The following is a 21,712-nucleotide window of genomic DNA, read 5'->3' as shown; positions in this document are numbered from 1 at the left end:
AATAACGACTCCACTGAAGACGGAACGTATTTACTTCAACGTGCTAGCATCCGCTACGACTTTAGACAACAAGTGAATGAGCACAAAGGAAGCTTGAAGAATTATTTTGCCTTTGGGATGAGAAACAATTGAGGAGTAATTGGAATAATTCTCGATTATTGCTCTAGAAAACCATTATGTATCTCATCACAGAAACTACAGATGCCCGCCATGGTATCACCATTACTATACATGATCAAAATTAGAACAAATGGAACCCCATAAAATTTATAATCCCTGTAGTAATATATACAGAGTGACCATTATTGAACTATATGAAAAAAACGCAAATTAGTTACATACTACGGCGTGCACACACTTTAACCAACAAGTGAACGTCACTTCAGGTATTCGGATTTAGGCTAAGACATCTTCGATGTTACTCCCATCATTGGCGAAGATGTGGCGCAGACGAAGAGCGAAATTCTGCTTGACCCGTTGAAGTGACGGAACATCGATGCTGTCGATGACCTCCTGATTGGCTGTTTTCAGCTCAGCAATGGTTTTAGGGTTATTGATGTACACCTTTTCTTTAATATAGCCAAACAAAAAGGAGCCGTATGTGTTCAGGTCCGGATAATATGGCGGCCCATCGAAGCCAATGCCAGTGAGCTCTGGGTACCCCAGAGCCAGAAATCGGTCCCCAAAGTGCTCCTCCAGTACACAAAAGACTCTCCTCCTTCGATGGTGTCGAGCTCCGTCTTGGATGAACCACATCTTGTCGAAATCAGGGTCACTTTGGATAAATCATCTTCCAAAACCTTCACGTACCGTTCGGTAGTCATCGTGCCATCAAGGAATGTCGCACCGATTGCTCCGTGACTGGACATTGTACACCACACAGTCACCCACTGAGGATGAAGACACTTCTCGGTCGCGAAATGCGGATTCTCAATCCCCCAAATGCGCCAGTTTTGCTTATTGACAAACACATCCACATGAAAGTGGGTTTCGTCAATAAACCAAACCATACCAAATGCACCAATTTTGCTTAATGACGAACCCATCCATATGAAAGTGGCTTTCGTCAGTAAACCATACCATACCAATTCCCATCATGCCGCACGGCTAACCGTGCAGTTTGAACATCCTAACACAAACCGTTCACAAGTTATGACGATTTTACTTCATATAGTTCAATAATTGTCCGTCCCCTGCGCCAATTAAGTGGGGTAGCAAAGTGAGTCATGACCTACATTCATGGGTGAGTTAGTGAAAGTCCGATGTTGATATTTCAATGCAGATTTTTTTTTCGATTTGAACAATGGATTTTATCTTCGCCACAAAGAAAGCATATCTACAAAGCAGAAAACTACGTGAATGGAACATTACGCAAGCAACGATCTCACCATAAACCCCATATTTTGAAGTGTAGAAATGACCATCTAAATGCAACTTTAGACAAAATCATCGAATCTGAACCAATAGAACTACGAAAAATGCAGGCAGCAACCACATGATGCAAATAACCAATCAGTCGGCGAAAACGTAAGTGTTCTTTGTCTCTCATCACTCACCTCATGAGACTTCCTGTAAACGTTGCGTCATTTTGACTGGGTCTACGAGAAATACGAGCCCCACAAAGTTCTTGTGACGTCACACTATAAACCGGTAGGTAATTGGAAAGGTACCTTTGTCGTGTGCTAGTGAGAGCCTGCATGCATTTAAATGCGCAGTGACCATGGAATTACATTTTCCTTGAGACATGGGAATCCCAACTTTATCTTCCTTAATAATAGAAGCTGAAGAAATGAATTACAATTTGTGCAACGGCTGGGACTTAACCCTAGGCACATCTGCCTAGTAAACGGGAGACATAGGTTTTCTACAGGTTGGGCGACAAGTGCCAGTACATCCTAGTATCGAATGCTAATTCATTTTATTTGTTTTAGAACACGTGCTTATTTATGTATTTAGTGTCAAATATATCGATATATTCTCCAAGAAACTGTAATCACATTTCATTATGCCACCATGTTCTTCTTGTCACATTTTTGAACATGTCCGGTGCTATAGTCGAAATGCATCGTCAAGAACATTGCCCATTTTTGCGTTTGCGGCATAACGACGTACAGATATATGCGCCTTAATAGCTCCCCATAACGAGCTGTCAGGTGTGGTAAGGTCAGGACTTCTTTGTGGTCATTTCAAGGGAGCTGGTATTTACGATAGACGAAGACCTGTCCGCCGTCCTGCGAAGTGTTCATTTAGGAACTCACGCACTACCATAGCGTAGTGAGGAGGCGCTCCATCTTGCTGCAACCATATCCTTTCTGTGAGGCCCTTTTCTTGAAACTGGGGTATTAACCATGTTTGTAACATGTGTAAATAATTTGCACCGTTCACAGCCCCTTCAAAAAGTACGGTCCAAGCAGATGTAGTGATGTAACTGCTGCCCGTATCACTACATGAGCCACAGTCTTTCTTTAACTTGAATGTGTAATGAGGGTGCTCTTTGATCTAAACGACAATACTTCTAGCAAGTGAGCTGCTATAAACGGCACATTCATCTGAAAACATAACCTTGGCCGGTTCACTGTTTTTGGAAACTGAGTTAACAAAGCACAGCATGTTGAAACGTGCTCATTGTGGTCTGTATCCAATACTTCTGTACTGACGTTGGACTAAAAGTTCTGAACTTAAGGTATTTTTTCTAGTGATCTCGCATTGTTGTCCTCGGTATACCGAGTTAAATAAGAATTCCAAAACTGATTGTAACAATTGATAAGAAATAACATAGCTACCAATCCGCTTAATATCGCATCATACTAAGCAGGGGTTACAGGGGTACTGCGACTTTTCGCCCACACTGTAGCTGCCTTCGAAGTGAAACTTCCTCTTTGAAAATTAAGAATGACAGTGCTGGAAAAGCTCTTACGTTATTTGATACTGAAACAGCTGAGTAAAATTGTACGTTCTCAGACAGTTTTCTCTTTACTTATTCTGGTCTTCACAAGACTGACACACTATATTTTTAGCGCAACGCAATCTGACTTTCAATAATCCCTACAAAAGAGTAGCCCTGGCTAACAATAACCTATAGCTTTCATGAATCAATTACATCACAAAAATCTTCGTTACTCAAACTACTGCAATACAGCGAGCGCCAATACTGCTAGCTAAATAAAAGACTGTAACTACTGAAAGCGCTAACTACTAATGGCATAGTTAGCAAATGAAAGATTTTGATATAGAACAAACAATGTATTTACGTTAATAGTGTTCAAAAGCCATTATATATATATATATATATATATATATATATATATATATATATATATATATATATATCCAGTCTTACAAATTTCGTTTTTCTGACGGTCACACGTCCAGATCGTCCGCTCATAGTAACCTCTCAGAACTCTGGTATCTTTCTCCTCACATCCACCACTGCTGGCGGCTCACCTCCAACTGCCCAATGCTACGCGCTGTTCACATCCAACTAATCAACGCTACACTAGCGAATATTCCAACAATGAGTCCAACCAGCCACAGACTGCACACAGCGCAGTCAGCGATTTTCGTACAGAGCACTACGTGGCGTTACCAACATAAAAACCTAAACAGCCTACTTACAGAATGTCTCTCAGGAGACAAAGCATTTTCAGGGTCGCAGAGCAGTCAGGTTCTTGAACGGAAACGGTTGCATGATCGTCACAAGAGTTTTGAAAAACAAAATAAATCAAAAGAGTTTATTCATTTATTGTAGCCCACTTTCTTGATGAGTACAAAGACTATTGTACACTACAAGCCATTAAAATTGCTACACCAAGAAGAAATGCTGATGATAAGCGCGTATTCATTGGACAAATATATTATACTAGAGTCCGCACCTCGTGGTCGTGCGGTAGCGTTCTCGCTTCCTGCGCCCGGGTTCCCGGGTTCGATTCTCGGCGGGGTCAGGGATTTTCTCTGCCTCGTGATGACTGGGTGTTGTGTGATGTCCTTAGGTTAGTTAGGTTTAAGTAGTTCTAAGTTCTAGGGGACTGATGACCATAGATGTTAAGTCCCATAGTGCTCAGAGCCATTTGAACCATTTTTTATTATACTAGACCTGACATGTGATTACATTTTCACGCAATTTGGATGCATAGATCCTGAGAAATCACTAGTGACTGGCGTATTGTGACGAGCCAGTTGCTCGGCAACCATTGACCAGACGTTTTCAGTTGGTGAGAGATCAGGAGAATGTGCTGGCCAGGGCAGCAGTCGAACATTTTCTATATCCAGAAAGGCCCGTACAGGACCTGCAACATGCGGTCATGCATTATCTTGCTGAAATGTAGGGTTTCGCAGGGATTGAATGAAGGGTAGAGCTACGGGTCGTAACACATCTGAAATGTAACGTCCACTGTTCCAAGTGCCGTCAGTGCGAACAAGAGGTGACTGAGACCAACATACCATACCATCACGCCGGGTGATACGCCAGTATGGTGATGACGAATACACGATTCCAATGTGGGATGTCGCGAAACACGGATGCGACCATCAGAACCTGGATTCATCCGAAAAAATGACGTTTTGCAATTCGTGCACCCAGGTTCGTCGTTGAGTTTACCATCGCAGGCGCTCCTGTCTGTGATGTAACGTCAAGGGTAACCGCAGCCATGGTCTCCGAGCTGATAGTCCATGCTGCTGCAAACGTCGTGGAACTGTTCGTGCAGATGGTTGTTGTCTTGCAGACGTCCCCATCTGTTGTTGACTCAGGGATCGAGACGTGGCTGCACGATCCGTTACAGCCATGCGGATAACATGCCTGTCATCTCGACTGCTAGTGATACGAGGCCGTTGGTATCCAGCACGGCGTTCCGTATTACCCTCCTGAACCCACCGATTCCATATTCTGCTAACAGTCATTGGATCTCGACCAATACGAGCAGCAATGTAGCGATACGATAAAACGCAATCGCGATAGGCTACAATCCGACCTTTATCAATGTCGGAAACGTGATGGTACGCATTTCTCCTCCTTACACGAGGCATCACAACAACTTTTCACCAGGCAACGCCGGTCAACTGCTGTATGTATATGAGAAATCGGTTGGAAACTTTCCTCATGTCAGAACGTTGTAGGTGTCGCCACCGGCGCCAACCTTGTGTGACTGCTCTGAAAAGCTAATTATTTGCATATCACAGCATCTTCTTCCTGTCGGGTAAATTTCGCGTCTGTAGCACGTCATCTTCGTGGTGTAGCAATTTTAATGGCCAGTATTGTATATAAAATTTAGTTTATGTGAATCTCTGTGCTAATCAGTTTCTTTTTATGTTTCTGCTATTGTCGCTCTCTCGTTACGTGGATACCCATGCGCTGCTCAACGTGTAGCTATCAAACAGCGCATTTTTCCAGTCTTAACTGGGATTAAATGAAATTACTGTATTGTCTGCACTTAACGGGGGTTCACTCTGTTACAAGAGCAACATGTTGTTTCGCGTTGCAGCTGTGGCGGTGCCGGCTCCGGCAGTGGGGCCTGGCCCGAGCCTCGTGCTGTGCCCCACGTGTGGCAGACACGTGCAGTCTGACGTCACGGTGAAGGCCAGCACCCGGACGCATCTGATAGCCATCCTACTCTGCATCGTCGGGTGAGTGCAGTCCGCCATCTGCTGCAGAGAGCGGCGGCAGGTGTTGTGCCAGTGTAGCTCGTCTTCCATAAGTCCCGTAATCTAACTGTATATACCAGTTCTAAATGGTTTATCCACCATTGGTCGTGACACAGATGCTACGCAGGCGAGGTCGCTACTGTACACAAGTTTATATAAAGTGCACTGTCTCTGTTGTTCTAAGGTACTTTGCAATGTCCTTTACGTCTGGTAAACGTACTTCGACTTTAATCATACGTCTCTTCCTGTACGGGACTCACAGTACCTGTCCGAGTATAGGGTACAGACGAAACGATAACATACGGAAGTTTGGTCGGTCTGGGGAGTGTTCTCGGGTCACGGCAACCACTCGCAACAAGCCGAAGATCCAATTTCGAACCTTGTCCTGACAAAAGTTTTCGCCGTCACCAATACATAGTGTAGCCAAAGATCTGCCATATTCGCAAATGCGAATACGATTCTCATACAGCACATAAATGTGCAGAATTTTTCGCAGTTGTGAATGGAGCGCTGGGGTATTTAACTGACGAGACTGAGCTGAATACCATTTATTAACAAGGACCTCGCGGTTACAGAATTATCAGCTCAGGAGAACACGCTGGGCACCACGGTTTCTTCAGCCATATGCGTCGATCTCCATCCGCAACTAAGACAGCCATAGGGCAACGGGTCACTTACAAAGTTCCCAGAGCCTTTAACCACAATGAGCAGTAGTTAATCCAACAGTGATACCGAGAGTATCAAAGTACTGTGGGTAGTTAAAATTAAAGTCAAATAACAAAAGCAATCTCATTAGCTTTAAGCTCTCAATAACTCAGTCAAAAAAAATTAAAACATCTGTTCTGACAGACTGATTGAAAATACTATCTTTAAGTATATGTACCCATTAATAAAAGTTTTACTCAATGAAACGTTACTCAACAAAAATGATCAAAAATTAAGTTTAATTACTTTTGCCCCGTGGAGATAAAGCACTCACAATATACGTCAACCAAATACAACGAACGTACACAAACATTGAACATCAACCACTACAAACCACTCACATACAACATAATTAGTCATGCCTACTGCACCGACTTATCATGCAGTACTGCGCTTTAACTAGTTGCCGCCCAAACACCACAATCCAAACAAATCGTGCAACGGTATTTGATGGCTCAACGCAGCGTAAGATAAAGGTATGCTAAAGAATTCTTGTTTCCTCTGATTAAAATTACCTAAAATCCAAAAAAAGTAAACGCAGAAATTTAAATCACCCCGGTGCACCACTTCTAAGATTAAATAGCTATTCTAAATTTATTTTATTTTATTTTATTTATTTATTTATTTTTACACGCTGGCGCACCGCGCCTTAAGGACTCGATTTTACTTAAAATCGTACGGGACGCCACTACCACTGAATCTGTAATCCCTATGGTCCTAACGGCGTATAGCGGTGTATACGGAATACCTAGCCTAAGTGGAAGCAAAGAGACAGGCAACGGTACCAAGACATCAATATCCCGCAGTGAATCCGAAGTCGTCCAATGGTCACTAAAGGAGGGTGTTTGTGTTTCTGTTCGTGGCAATCCGTCTTTCAGACGGACATGTTACATTTGGTGGTCCCTTGTGAAACGTCCCCTTTGAACAATTATACAAGACTGTGCTTTAACCCTGACACACAATATTTTTAGCGCAACGCAATCTGACTTTCAAAAATCCCTACAAAAAATGGCTCTGACTAACATTAACCTATACCTTTCACAAATCACTTACCTCACAAAAATCTTCGTTACTGGAACTACTGTAATACAGCGAGCGCCACTACTGCCAGCTAAATAAAAGATTCAAACTACAGAAGGCACTAACTACTGATAGGCATATTTAGCAAATGAAAGATTTTAATAGAGAACAAACAATGTATTTACCTTAATAATCATAATATATATAGCAGTTCATGACAAATTACAAAACTCCGCCATCTCTCTCCCCACATCCACCACTGCTGGTGGCTCACCTCCAACTGCGCAACGCTACGCGCTGTTCACATCCAGCTGCCTAACACTACAATGGCGAGTATTACAACAGTGCAAAGCAGCCACAGACTGCTACGTAACGTTGCCAATAAGAAAACATAAACAGCCTACTTACATAGCCCCCATGCTCCCCACAAAAAATTTTACAAATTGTTTCGGGCAGTGGCCAATAATGATTTGATAAAATTTTTTTATAATTACAATAACAAAGATATCAATTGCACACACTTATTGATACAATGTTGGTCAAAAGCTAAACTTTCTCACAGTCCATAAAGACAGTCCTAATCGTTCATCACAGTAAAATAGCAGTGTTTTTCTCAAAGTCTGAGCAGTAAAAGAAAATGCACACGGAAGCAGTGGATTTCCACACAGTCTTGAAGAAGTAGTGTTGTCCTTCAAACGGAAAGACAGTACTGACTCTTGACATGCAGACAGGTAATGGGCCACAACAGAGCAAACCCACAGCAGAGTCATTCGACGTTTTGAAGAATATTGGTAGGTAGGTCATCACAGAGCAGACCCACTGTAGCAGCCATCCGTTGTGACTGTGCAGGTGCACAATCACCATCGAAGATTCTTGCGGAGAATATAGCAAGTCCATAACCACCACTTGTGCACTCACAAAGTTTTTGGAATTGTCCTTAGAACCAGCAATACTGTTATCCAGTCCCTTGCTGAATTATTAACACACATGCAAACACTATCAGTTCCTACTTCTCACATATTGTCCATATACTATGACCAACAGAAACGTGTGCAGTGAAATGGAACTTACAAGTTACTTAATTTGATGACCTGGTGTCAATTACAATTTTATAACGTAAGAAAACAATAACAAAGGTACAAAATACATCATTAAAGACATAATAATACAGATAACATTTGTAGTAATACAGGCTTTACAAAAGAATAGAAATAGATATATACATCAGTGTTACAGGAATTATGACATAAGTAAATACATAAAAGATCAGAATAACTTTTGAAATATCAACTTCACACATGAGCATTAAAACAAAACAGAATAAATAATGTCTAAACATCTTTGCAAAGTAAATGACATATTATTAATGCAAATTATATTTGAGGATAACAGTATTCCTCATCATAGTGAATGTAGCTTAGTACTAGAACAGAAAAAAATTTCTATGAAACAGTACACAGAGACAGGAAGAAAAGAAATACACAAGGGTACACAAACACATAGTGGGATGACACAAAAGGAAAGGACAGGGTTTGTTTTACTGTAGTATTTTGCAAACAAAACTTTCTTTACTTCTTGGAGATCTCCCTTCATTCATCATTATTCCCAAAAAGTCCTATCTATACCCGCTTTCTGTATTCTATTCATATTTCTTTCAAAATAATTATTTCTCAGTGCACAATACTCATTTTTACCAAATCTGTTTCTTATATCTTCTCAATGCGTTTCTTCCAATTCATCGCAACTCATTCTCTTATATAGTCTACCCCTCTTAAGCTAACTTAAATCTACTGAGCTCAGATGCTAAACTACGGGACGAGGCAATGCAGCAGCACAAAACAAGTAACACAAACATCAATGACAAAAAATTCAAACTGGCAAAGCAATGGCAATATTACAACTAATATAAGGCAATGTGCAGCAAACAAGAAAAATAAATCTGGCTTAGCAGAGTAACACAAATTAAAATTCAGTAGCACTATGCCTGGCAAACAGCAGCTTATATCTAAATATGACAAAGCTCAAGCAGAAAAAATATTACACTGAAAATGACCATGTCTAATACCTATGTCACATCTTAACACTAGAGTGATGCATCGCAATTTATTCTAGAAAAGAAATTACCAAGTCATTAAAAATAGTATTTATGCAATTCCTGGGAAGGGAAATGTCTATTTGTGCTCTCTTTTCCAAGAAAGTTTATCAGAAACATTCTTTACTTGGTCTGTAGACAGAAAATAGTGATATTAGTACATCTATTAAATTTTATAATAAGCAATGCTGCAGTGCAGCTAGAAACTATATATGAAAGAAAATGAGCAAATATGTACAAAGGAAGGCATGAAACATCATTCATTAGCCATATGGCATTTCGTAAGGTAGTAAAAAATTCTCTCAATTCTTTCCAAGTCATGAGCGTGTCGTATTTGCGGTGCTTTCTACAAAGGAATGTCAATAGCGAGGATAATGGCCTCCCCTTTTTTTTTTCTTTTCTACCTGTGCTCTGAAAAGGCATGCACTAATGGCTTCTTCTCCAGGCGTCTGACACAGCTGGGTGCCCACGACGCATTACGTGCAGCTGGTCACTTAATTTTCTTACGGAAATATTTACGACAGCAGTTTCCGCTACAGTGGCAGTCTCATATAAAAAGTTCACAGGTCGAAAATTTGCGTTACAAATGTGTAGAAACAAAATGCTATTGATGTCCAAAAAATTTTCGTCGGCATTGTGATACATTCACGCATATACACACATTTCATAACTCTTAAAGTACGATTCTTGGTTTCCAACATCCTTTTTCACAAGTCAGAGTCCCTAACCACTACTCATTATTCCTTACCTTATTACACATATACATATTCGTCGTCATAAAAATAACATCAAAACACCTCAGTCAAATCTCAAAAACGTCGTAGCTTTATGCAATAATTTCAAAACCTAAAGAAAATTCTCTGCTCATTTCAATAGTGTCATCTACGTCAAACGTACTCTAAAAATCATGATCCCATACCAAATACATCATTCAAAGCTCTCATAGTATCACAATGATTCCGAAAAAATATGAACAGTTTACAAAGTACAGACAAAATACAGTTTCATAAGTGTGAAGTTACCCAACTGTGTAATTGCGTAAACATGTGTCACTGATGTAGTAAAAAAATGTTTATCTCTCAGTTAAATGATCAGATAGCTGTGTAATTCTGTGTTAGAGAAATATGGTACCGATGTGTAAAGTTGTATAAGCAAATACCATATTAGCTAGGGCTCCTTGTGCTTGCCAAAGACATGGTACACAAAGTAGGCATGTACCCCCTGAGGATAAATGTAATTATATCCTCAAGTGTTACAGATTACAGCAATGGAATGAAATGTATCACGGAAAACTTTCTTTGTAATTCAAAAATCTTGAAAAATAAATGGTTTAAGTACAAAATTGATCACTCAAATGCGTGTCCTGTAGCGCTAAATGTGCGTCTTGCTGTAAGGTAATTCTGTGGAAGTGTCGTAGTTATCGTCCTCTGTAAGCAAAGTTCTGCTGAAGTCAATGTACTTACCTCATCATAAACGAAAGTGAAATGTTTTGCGAATAGATATCGTAGTTATTATGTTTATTGGCGTGATGAAGAAAGTACTGTACAGTAATGTATTGTTGTGCCACGAAAAAGGCTGTCTCATTGTTGCTATACCACAGAAGTTACTACTAAAACATGTTTTACTATCCAGAATAATACAGAAAAACTGTGCAGATATGAGACAGAATCACCGCAAAAGCAACATTGTAAATTGTCACTCATTAGTAGCGTCGTGATAAAATCGTGTAGCTGTCACATAAACTAACCACTGTGTCATCTGGTATCTCTCAGAAAGCACCTTGAATCCATAATGTATTTGCAAGTAAACCAAAATGTTGCATTAAAATGTCATTAGCAGTACTGGTAAATGTTCTAAGTATGTGATCCTTATAGTCGCTACGTGATAGTGGAACTAACAAGCAAGAATGTACACACACAATAACACTGTGTCGTTTGTTCACAATAACAATGCATTCGTAATTTCTGTTTAAATAAGTTCTCTTGGTTCTTGACTGGATATTTAACTTCAAACATTGTTGCATATTAACAGATTCTAAGTCTGACAAAGCATACTAGTAATGTAAAGTGGCAAAGACTAAGTTAAAAAGCAGATTATCTCTCAATAAGCGATTTTATATGTGAAGTGTGGTGAAATCCTTTACTCTTCATAGTACTCAGAGTTTGAACTTGAATGCAATTGTCATGTGGTATACGTCGGAAAGGAATGCTAAATCTTTTCTCAAGGTTAGCGTCTGTGTTATTTTTCTCTGAGCCAGCCGGCGCACGTGGGTGCCTGCGGCGCGAGTCATTGTCTGTCTCTTTGTTGGCGCGCGTTGTTATTGGGATTAGGAGACCTAACTTCTACTAATTCGCCTTGGCGAGAGGGCCCAGCTCTGTTAGAATCCCGCCAGTTCTGATGCAATTCAGGTCTGTCGTTACGATTATATCGTCTGTCGTCATGTCGGTAGTTCCTGTAGTTTCTTGTCTGTCGGTCATGTGGTGGAGAATTTCTCCCGGAATCGTAACTGCGCGCTGAACTGTTGGGTCTGAAGTTATTCTGTCTCCCATAATAATAATTATTTTGGTTCCCATATTGTCTGTTTCTCTGATTGTCTCTGTGATAGTCATTACCGCGGAGAGGCGATCTTTCCCTGTAATTATTACTCTGCCAGTGGTTGTCATACGGGTGGTGTCTGTTTTGGTCACGATTTACGATGTAAGAATAGGCTTGTCGTGTCCAGTTACTGTTTCTGTCGTCACGGAATTGTGACAGTTGTGACCTGTAATTGTTGTGTTCCTGTTTTCGTGTTCCGCGATTGTCAGTGTCAATTTCCAGTTCTTGTAACAGTCCCTGAAAGGCTTCAGTGTCGTCTTTGCAACGTCCTGCTAAAATAATATGCCATAAATGTTCAGGCAATTTGAGTAAGCAAATACGGATGAGTTCTGAGGGGCTGTATGGGTTTGAAAGATAATGATTCTTATGCAACATGTCTTCAAAATATTTTACAAGACTGGAAAATTCAGATTGTTCAAAGTGTTTCGTCATCTTGATGCTATGTTTTACTCGGTCGTGTGTAGCTTGAGACCAATATGCTGAGAGGAAGGCATGGTAAAATTCTCCTTCATTGTGACAATCGTGAATGACCGATCGCATTCTTACAGCTGGTTCATTCTCTAAGTAGCCACACATAAATTCTAATCTGTGTTCTAACGACCAGTTGGGAGGAAAACAATGAGAGAATTGATGGAGCCACGCTTGTGGATGAATGTCGTTGGCAGAATTCTTAAATGTTTTGAATTTACGTGTAGTAATGAACAGCTTATAGTCAAAGTCATCATGTCGGCGAGTCGCATATCGGTCATTGTTACGTCGTTTAGGCGGTTCCATTTCAAAATTCGGTGCACCTTGCCAATTTCTTTCATAATTTCCGAAATGCGCTGTGTTATTATTTTGTGGCTGTTCCGTATTTCTATGTCCCTCTTCCTGTATTGGGGCGCGAGTGTCCTCTGAAATACGTAATTCTTGTATTAACTGTGTCAGCTGATCTTGTACTTCCCGGATTTCTCTTTGGTGTTGCGTATTAATCTGATTCTGATTTTGTTTGAATTTCCTAATTTGTTTGCACTCTTCTGTGTCATTCAGATTATCATCTACCTTCGTAGATAAATTAGTGACATGATCCGAAAGTTCGGCTACTTCCTCCGATAGTGAACACATTTCCTCAGTGTGTTTTTCTGAACCAAGTTTCAGAGTGTCCATTTGTGTTGAAATCGAATCTACTGTGTCCTTTAAGTTTTCTTCAGTTTTTGCAAGTTGTGTAACTGAATCGGTAGATGCAACTGAGTCAAATTTAGCTTGCAAGGTGTCGTGATTTTCATGAACAATAGTTTGCAGTTCTTTTATGGCTGCTTTGTGATTCTGTAATGCATTTTCATGACGCGAAAAAATAGGTTGGAAATGCTCACAAATTTGTGTTTTTACGTCATTACAGACTTTTTGACAGTTCGATTCGATGTTATGTAACTCAGTAGTTAAATCTTCACGTGTTTGTTCAAGCGTGGTGTCTAACTTTTGAAGATTTTGTTCCATTGTGTCTAACTTTTTAAGATTTTGTTCCACTGTGTCTAACTTTTGAAGATTTTATTCCACTGTGTCTAACTTTTGAAGATTTTGCTGTGTTTGTCTCTATTTTGTTCCATTGTGTCTAACTGTTGCTGTGTTTGTCTCTGATTTTGTTCCATTGTGTCTAACTTTTGAAGATTTTGTTCCATTGTGTCTAATTTTTGTAGCCTTTGTCCCATTTGTTGCATTAACTTTAATAACAATGCACTGGTGTCTGAAACATGTTCCTCAGTGCTTTTCGGCAGTGAAGTTGCACCGGCAACACTCACATTTTGACAAGCAGAAAATGTCTCTTGACTCATTTGAGAAAACGGTGAGAACCCAAAACCTGAGTCTACAGTATTTGCAATATTGTGTTCTGTCATTCCCGATTCCTGAGACGAGCTGTTGCCGACCGATCGATCGATAACGCTTCCCTGTTCACTACCTGTTTCACTGTCTACACCATTATATGACGCCCGCTCCATTTCCCTATGCACAGTTACCAAATTACTACTTTGAACATTAGTAAATTCATTACTCGGCGGCGCTGATAAGCTACGCTCGTCGTCACTATTATTTCTCAATTTACTTTGGAGCCTAGTGTTACGTTTTTCACACGCCATTATTGCCACAATATTTCACATGATAACACAGAAAATTACAATTTGAAGAGCAAAATAAGATAACACATTAACATAGAAATGGAAATAATGTCTACTTAAATACTTGGTGCAAATCTACATGCATGCCACAACTGTTTTACTGTACAGCAATGAAAGACTGCAACTACAAAGGAGAGTTTCTCTACAATTATGCACTAGCAATAAACAAAATCTACGCTAATTACACAAACTACAAGAAAAAAATCAGAAGATTCCAGTGAGGTATCCTCGGCTAAGGGTCGACATATGAAACGTCCCCTTTGAACAATTGCACAGCTCTACAAAATAAATTTTTTTTTTCGTTGCCAGGGAAGTTTGAACGAAAATGGGATATTGTTATGATACTCCTTCCGAGTATATCTGTACTTTTTCCAAATTGGCTCTGGTTTTTGAGATATAGGTTATTTGTGGAAATGAGAGTTTCATGTGGATAATATCGACTGCAGGGTCCATATATGGTGTAATGTATTTGTTACCTGTTTTTTAATTAGTGATATTGTACTATCTTTATTAAACAATTGTGCTCAGGGAGTGCATCTGTGTGGTTGAGGATTACATCATGCAAACATAACACTGTCAGCATGTGTTCAGTCCTGTTGTGCGGTGCATGTGTTGAAGATATTGAGGGTTGTGCAGATTTGAATTCGGCGGTACTCGACATTCATTTGTTGGCCGAGGTAATCCCCGCAACGGCCGATAGGTAGCGTTCAGTGTAAACAAGAAAAATGGCGATGGTCGAAAGTCACACACATTTGCAGTGCAGCTTCGAGGAGATAGAACCTTTTCATCATGACGTAGCAAATAACAGGTGAGTATTCATTTCACACAAAACAATTAATGATGTTTGTAGGATGTGATTGACATGCAAATACAAGAAAGTTCTGCATAATATGTAGTATTTGTGCAATTTTGTTTTAGGAAAACATGAGTTCTTCGCGCCGTCTTTGCGTGAACCATCCAGATGAGTTCTGCTACATTTGTGGTGAATACGTTCTTCAAAAGAACAGGAAGAATATCACTCCTTTTGTGAAGGAAGCGTATCTGGCATATTTCGGAATTAAACTTGGAGATCAAGACAAGGCGTGGGCACCCCATAAAGTTTGTAAATGCTGTGTGGAGTGCTTATGGCAGTGGACAAAACGAAAAAGGAAAAGCTTAAACTTCGGAGTGCCTATGGTATGGCGAGAGCAGAAGAACCATACAGATGATTGCTATTTTTGCGTTATTAATGTGAAAGGTTTTAATAGGTTCAAAAAACGAAAGTGGGAATATCCCGATTTGGAGTCAGCAAGAAGACCGGTGGTGCACAGCAACGATGTTCCTGTACCAACCTTCACAACATTACCCACGCTAACATCATCAGATGACGATGTGCACGGCGAGGAATGTACAAGTAGTGGTTCGGAATACGAAGGACGTGAGACACAACCCCAGCAGTTCGACCAGAAGGAGCTCAGTGACTTGATACGAGAACTCAATCTTTCAAAGCAAGCATCAGAACTCTTAGCATCCAGGCTTAAGGAAAAGAACTGTCTTCATCCAAGTGTTAAAATAACAGCTTACCGGACAAGAGAAGAAAACCTTCTTCCATACTTCAACCAAGAAGAGATTAGAGTGTATTGCAGCAATATACCTGGACTTTTACTTGAATTGGGGCTGCCGGAATATAGACCAGAGGACTGGCGTCTCTTCATAGACAGTTCCACTAGAAGTTTAAAATGTGTTCTCCTACACAATGGCAATCGTTACGCATCTATTCCAATTGCCCACTCAACAAAACTTTGTGAAGCATATGCTAACATCAAGATGGTTCTGCAGAAAATTCAGTATATGCAGCACCAGTGGTTGATTTGTGTTGATTTGAAAATGATGAACTTCTTGCTTGAACAACAAAGTGGATACACAAAGCACCCATGTTTTATCTGCATGTGGGATGGTAGGGCAAAGCACGAACATTGGAAGCAGAAAACATGGCCTCCAAGGGAACATATGGCTGTTGGTGAAGCAAACATCATTAATGAACCTCTGGTTAGTAGGGACAAGATTGTTCTTCCACCATTACATATTAAGTTAGGACTAATGAAGCAATTCACCAAAGCTTTAGACAGAAATGGTAATTGCTTCACATACATCTGCAATACGTTCCCTGGACTCAGTAGTGAAAAACTTAAGGCAGGAATATTTGATAGTCCTCAAATTCGCAGGCTCATCAACGATACCAATTTTACAAGTGTCATGACTGTCACTGAAGCATCGGCCTGGAACAGTTTTGTCGCTGTTGTAAAATGTTTTTTGGGCAATCATAAAGCTCCCAATTACGAGGAACTGATCAAAAAAATGCTCACTAACTTTCAAAACTTAGGAGCTAACATGAGCATAAAATTGCACTTCCTTCACAGCCACTTGGATCGATTTCCTCGTAATCAAGGTGATTTCAGTGAGGAACAAGGAGAGCGGTTCCATGAAGATACGAAAGGAATAGAGGAAAGATATAAAGGAAGACTGGACAGGCATATGATGGCAGATTATTGCTGGAATCTGCAACGTGACTGTTCTGAAGAGACCTATAAAAGGAAAGCGTGCAGGAAGCGGTTCGTCATGGACGGAAAATGATATACTTATAGAGAAACTTTTCAATTATGTTTTATACGTGGACAAATGCCTATCAGGTTTTCATAGAAGCTATTTATAAAGATTATTTTCTTTTTTCATTGTAGTTTGTAGCGCTCGAGTTCAGTATTAGCAATTTTTTCTAATTTTTTGATTAAATCATGCATTATCTCAAAAACTAGAGCCAAACTGCATAAATGGTTGCTATATTCGTCCTCATTACCACTAACCCATCTTAAAGCCACTCAAATATCCTTGGCAAGAAAATGAGTGTTGACCAGTGTTATACAAGACTGTGCTTTAACCCTGACACTCAATATTTTTAGCGCAACGCAATCTGACTTTCAAAAATCCCTACAAAAAATGGCCCTGACTAACATTAACCTATACCTTTCACAAATCACTTACCTCACAAAAATCTTCGTTACTGCAACTACTGCAATACAGCGAGCGCCACTACTGCCAGCTAAATAAAAGATTCAAACTACGGAAGGCACTAACTACTGATAGGCATAGTTAGCAAATGAAAGATTTTAATAGAGAACAAACAATGTATTTACCTTAATAGTCATAATATATATAGCAGTTCATGACAAATTACAAAACTCCGCCATCTCTCTCCCCACACCCACCACTGCTGGCGGCTCACCTCCAACTGCGCAACGCTACGCGCTGTTCACATCCAGCTGCCCAACACTACAATGGCGAGTATTACAACAATGCAAAGCAGCTACAGACTGCTACGTAACGTTGCCAATAAGAAAACATAAACAGCCTACTTACACTTGGAAGTGTTCGAAGGTAGTGGACAAAGTACCGACGCGGTATTTCGCCGCTTTCGCTCATTTAGCACAAATACTGTAAGCTGACTCAATACGCATTCATCACAGACACCTCTGTAAGTTAAGAGAGCCGAAGTGGTGTCAATTAAAAGATTTGCGCCAAGGCGTGAGCTTTACGCAGGGTAATAAGGATTCATTGTTGTATACACTACTTCTAATATGCCATTTGTCGATTACTTACTGCTATCTAATGCAGATTTGTACCCTGTATGAGAATTCCAGCCGACCGCGCTGACCGTGTGGTTCTAGGCGCTTCAGTCCGGAACCGCGCAACTGCTACGGTCGCAGGTTCGAATCCTGCCTCGGGCATGGATGTGTGTGATGTCCTTAGGTTAGTTAGGTTTAAGTAGTTCTAAGTTCTAGGGGACTGATGACCTCACATGTTAAGTCCCATAGTGCTCAGAGCCATTTGAACCATTTGAGAATTCCAGTAACAGCAAATGTTCATCACTGTCATACTCAGACAGAACTGAATTAAAGGCAATGTTTTTGAATAAAACTGAGATTCTTCGCGACTGAGAGTCTTCACATTAAGTAAAAAAATCCGACTTTGGTTAGTACAAAAATAACGATTTAAGGAAAGTTTTTAGACAAAATATACCTGCACGCCCCTCGGACCAGACGCTTATGAAATATATCTGTTTTCATTAACTATTTTTCGGACCTTTTCAGCCATATTTTCAGATGAGGCATGCCGACGTTTTCATATTCAAAATTATGGCATCCTTTTGGGCACTGGAGGTTTTAACTCTACGACTGAAAGACAATGACACTGGGACTCAAGAGTAGGATTTTAAAACCATTACCGTCCCCACTGCCACAGAAAGTAAATAAACTAACCTTTCGATGCAGATTTCCAAATTACAAGAGTGGATTACAGTGTTTTTTATCTTCTTGTCGCACTGAAGAAACGGTCGGTCGCAAGCATGATGCTACAATTTTGAATAAGTAAGGTTTTGGATGTGTCATCTGCAGATGTCCTAAAAAGGCGCGAAAATTAGTTCATGAAAATAATGATTATTTCGTTTGTTCCCTGTAGACGTATTTCATTTGATGTACAGTCATGGTGATCTACAGGATCCATATCCAATGAGCCTAATTTCAAGTCTTTATAGATGAGACACAAAGAGATGAAGCTCAAACGCCAAAATGATCAAAAGGCTAGTGGCGAGAGAACTCTTCTAGATCTGTTCGGCGTCTATAAGTAGTGTGTTTCTGTGGATTAATGCGTATCGCTGAAGAAGCAGATGAGATATGGTGAAATCCAACTCTGGCCCATAGCCTAATCACCTTGCACTGCATCAAGCCAGTTCCGAACTTACCGTCCCCGTCGACGGATATATTACCACCAAGTGTTGTCCAACGCCCTAGTACCATAACGCGGATCGGATGGGTTCGGAAAACATGCCAGCGCATCAGTGGGCATTCTGGTGATCAAGAACTGTCCGCCGCAACTTCTCATCTACTCATCGGCCAACGGACTGCTATGAAAACTTCACCCTCAGTATGCTCGCCGTCAATCTCCTCTAGGTCATACTCAAACACTAGTTACTGGACACATAATACATAAAACTTTATATTCTTCTTCCCCGAACGTTATTGCTCTCACTTTATTTTAAGAGATATGAACGATTTGTTATGTAACTCTTGACATCAACGCTGAACAATCATGTACTTGAGGGTACGTACTGATGTATCCTCCACTGGAATTTCTGCCTGTTTCTGCCAGATGTTATCTGGCCTTTACGCTCAGAAGTACTATGCATTTAGTAACCAACACCTTCGTCCTTTGGTGCTTGGTAGGAATGCTCACATCTAAATACAATTTCACTAAACCATCCTACTCTGCCGTCTTCCCACACTTCTCTTCACGCTTTTTACGTTTCTCAATTGCATCGAGCACATCTTCTGTTCTTCGTATGTGGGAAATCATCTCTTATTCCTCAAGCCATCTGCCCCTTCATGGGACATGAGTTACCCAGAGGGAAGGAGAAGTTTTACACACCTCCCTTGGTCTGGAAACTCCTCTGTTTACTTCTAGGCTCTGTGGCCGCCTTACCCCCTCGTACTTCAACCATTGCCAAGCAAGATTCTGACTGGGTCACTGAATTAAAGGTCATACTTCTCAAACGTATTCTGTTACTTCTATTTTCCGTCCTATGTGGTGCAATCAGCTGTTGTTAAGCCAGCCATATACCGCCTTGATTAAAAATAGATACTCCTCAATGCAACTTGTGACGAAACTACAACCATTTATTTCAATTGTAAGAGATGTTGCTGACCTATTTGTCACCTGCAAAGTACTGCAAGTTCCTGCTTAACCAATTAACGTGTTTTTCAGCTAATTACCTTTTATAATTATTGTTCTTAAATGTCTGAATCGTTTTATTATCAACTTGAGTGTGTGCGGTATTATGAGAGCACGCAGATATTCCTTTACGAACTTTGTTTGGCCAACTACCATTCAGTATTAAACTTACAAGGACTTTTTGTAACGGTTTTGACTGAGACAGCAGCTTCTGAATTTTATTGGTGTGGTTTTTTCGTACACTTTCACTTTTAAAATCATTCCTTTGTGTGTTTTTTACATTATTGCCTGATAGCATTTGGATTGAATTTAGTGTTTCAGCTGTTGTTATCTTTACTTAGTGCACTTCCATAAAGGGGAATACAGTGATACACCGCGCTGTCTGTAGTCATCTCGCGGCTTGTGGCAATTGTGGCAACTGTTATGGAACCTGACCTGTAAAATATCATCGCAAAGTTCTGAAGAATCTTAACTTTGTTACTAACTTTCGTTTCAGAATAATACGCTGTCTCTGATATTTGAAATTGTCCATCTAACTGCACGATATATATTTGCTGTAACGCACTGCAAATGTGCCAATCTTGACCTGTTTTGTTACTTTTTGGATGTTGTGTTTTAAATTTAATTTTTATTTGATTCTACATCACCAAAAGATTAAAAATCATTGTACTGGACTGTCAGTTCACTTTTTGATCTTGCTAATCTTTAATTGGCATGGTTTACGCTGGGCTGAATTTATCAACCATGTTATATGGCCTTTTACAGACATTATCTGTAACATATTTTGATAGTCATAATTCTTAAGCTTAATGTATTATCTCTGAAGTAATTATATACTGTGATAAAATTAGTAGTAGTGCTTTGACAAAAGTCTAAATTACATTCTTCTGTTAGTAACATAAAGGAGGGAAGTAACATAGAGAAAAATAAATTAATCAGACTAGAAAAATGGATTGAGCGTAATGCACTAAAACAAATTTATAGTATTTAGAATGATCCTAGAGTTCATCAAGTACAAAAAATACATAATAATTTTGAGTGTGTTGACTGTTTCAGGTGTTGGCTTTGCTGTTGCATTCCATACTGTGTAGACAGCTGCCAAGCGAAGAATCACTATTGTCCAGACTGCAAGACATTCCTCGGAACATATGATTAGTAACCAGAGCGTTAGCTCGAGTGAGCAGTGCATTAGTAATGTATCTTTTGCAAATATGTGACTGGAAACTATCAAGGGAATGTATGACTGAGTTACTATATTATTACCGTACATTTCAGTGGTTGGATGCTGCTGGTTTTCAGTAGGAAAATATTCAACAAATCATTTTAAAACGACTTTTTTGTTTAAGTAAGGCATTAGCGTTACATGATGTTATCAACCTTTTTTAATATCTGTGTCTTGATTAATTACGTTATTTATTGGTAATTATGTATGATTTTATATTGTACTGAAGAGTTTTATTAAGTGTAAAGCATTACCTACAACATTATGCTCTATAAGCTGACATTTAGAAATGTTTCTATTACATACAAAATCTATTAACTAATGTCGTTGAAACATGTAACTGAATGATTACAAATAAATATACAAACTGAGCCATATTATAATAAAAATATTTACGAATTTCATTTACTACGGCGATGAAGAGCCCAATAGTCCAAGGCGAATGGTATTGAGGTGAATCCAACGCCTGCTGGAACAAACCATTACTAGTCAAAGATGAAAATAATGATTCCCCTTCTTCAAGTGCAG

At 39.8% G+C, this 21,712-nt stretch overlaps 1 protein-coding gene across 1 annotated transcript in view; it reads left to right on the top strand.

Moving 5' to 3' along the window:
* LOC124804589 (lipopolysaccharide-induced tumor necrosis factor-alpha factor homolog) overlaps window positions 1-21,348 on the top strand; it is a 112,171-nt gene extending 90,823 nt beyond the window's left edge. Inside the window, exons 3-4 of the mRNA XM_047264780.1 lie at window positions 5,478-5,619; window positions 21,019-21,348. Of these exons, the coding sequence (XP_047120736.1) occupies window positions 5,478-5,619; window positions 21,019-21,118 (242 nt within the window). The 3' untranslated portion in view covers window positions 21,119-21,348. The remainder of the gene's footprint in view (window positions 1-5,477; window positions 5,620-21,018) is intronic.
* Window positions 21,349-21,712: the final 364 nt, after the last annotated feature.

The sequence above is a fragment of the Schistocerca piceifrons genome, chromosome 1 (genome assembly GCF_021461385.2).
Source record: "Schistocerca piceifrons isolate TAMUIC-IGC-003096 chromosome 1, iqSchPice1.1, whole genome shotgun sequence".
Taxonomy (NCBI): domain Eukaryota; kingdom Metazoa; phylum Arthropoda; class Insecta; order Orthoptera; family Acrididae; genus Schistocerca; species Schistocerca piceifrons.
Note: the sequence above shows the minus strand (reverse complement) of the source record. Positions and strands in the feature narration are given on the sequence as shown.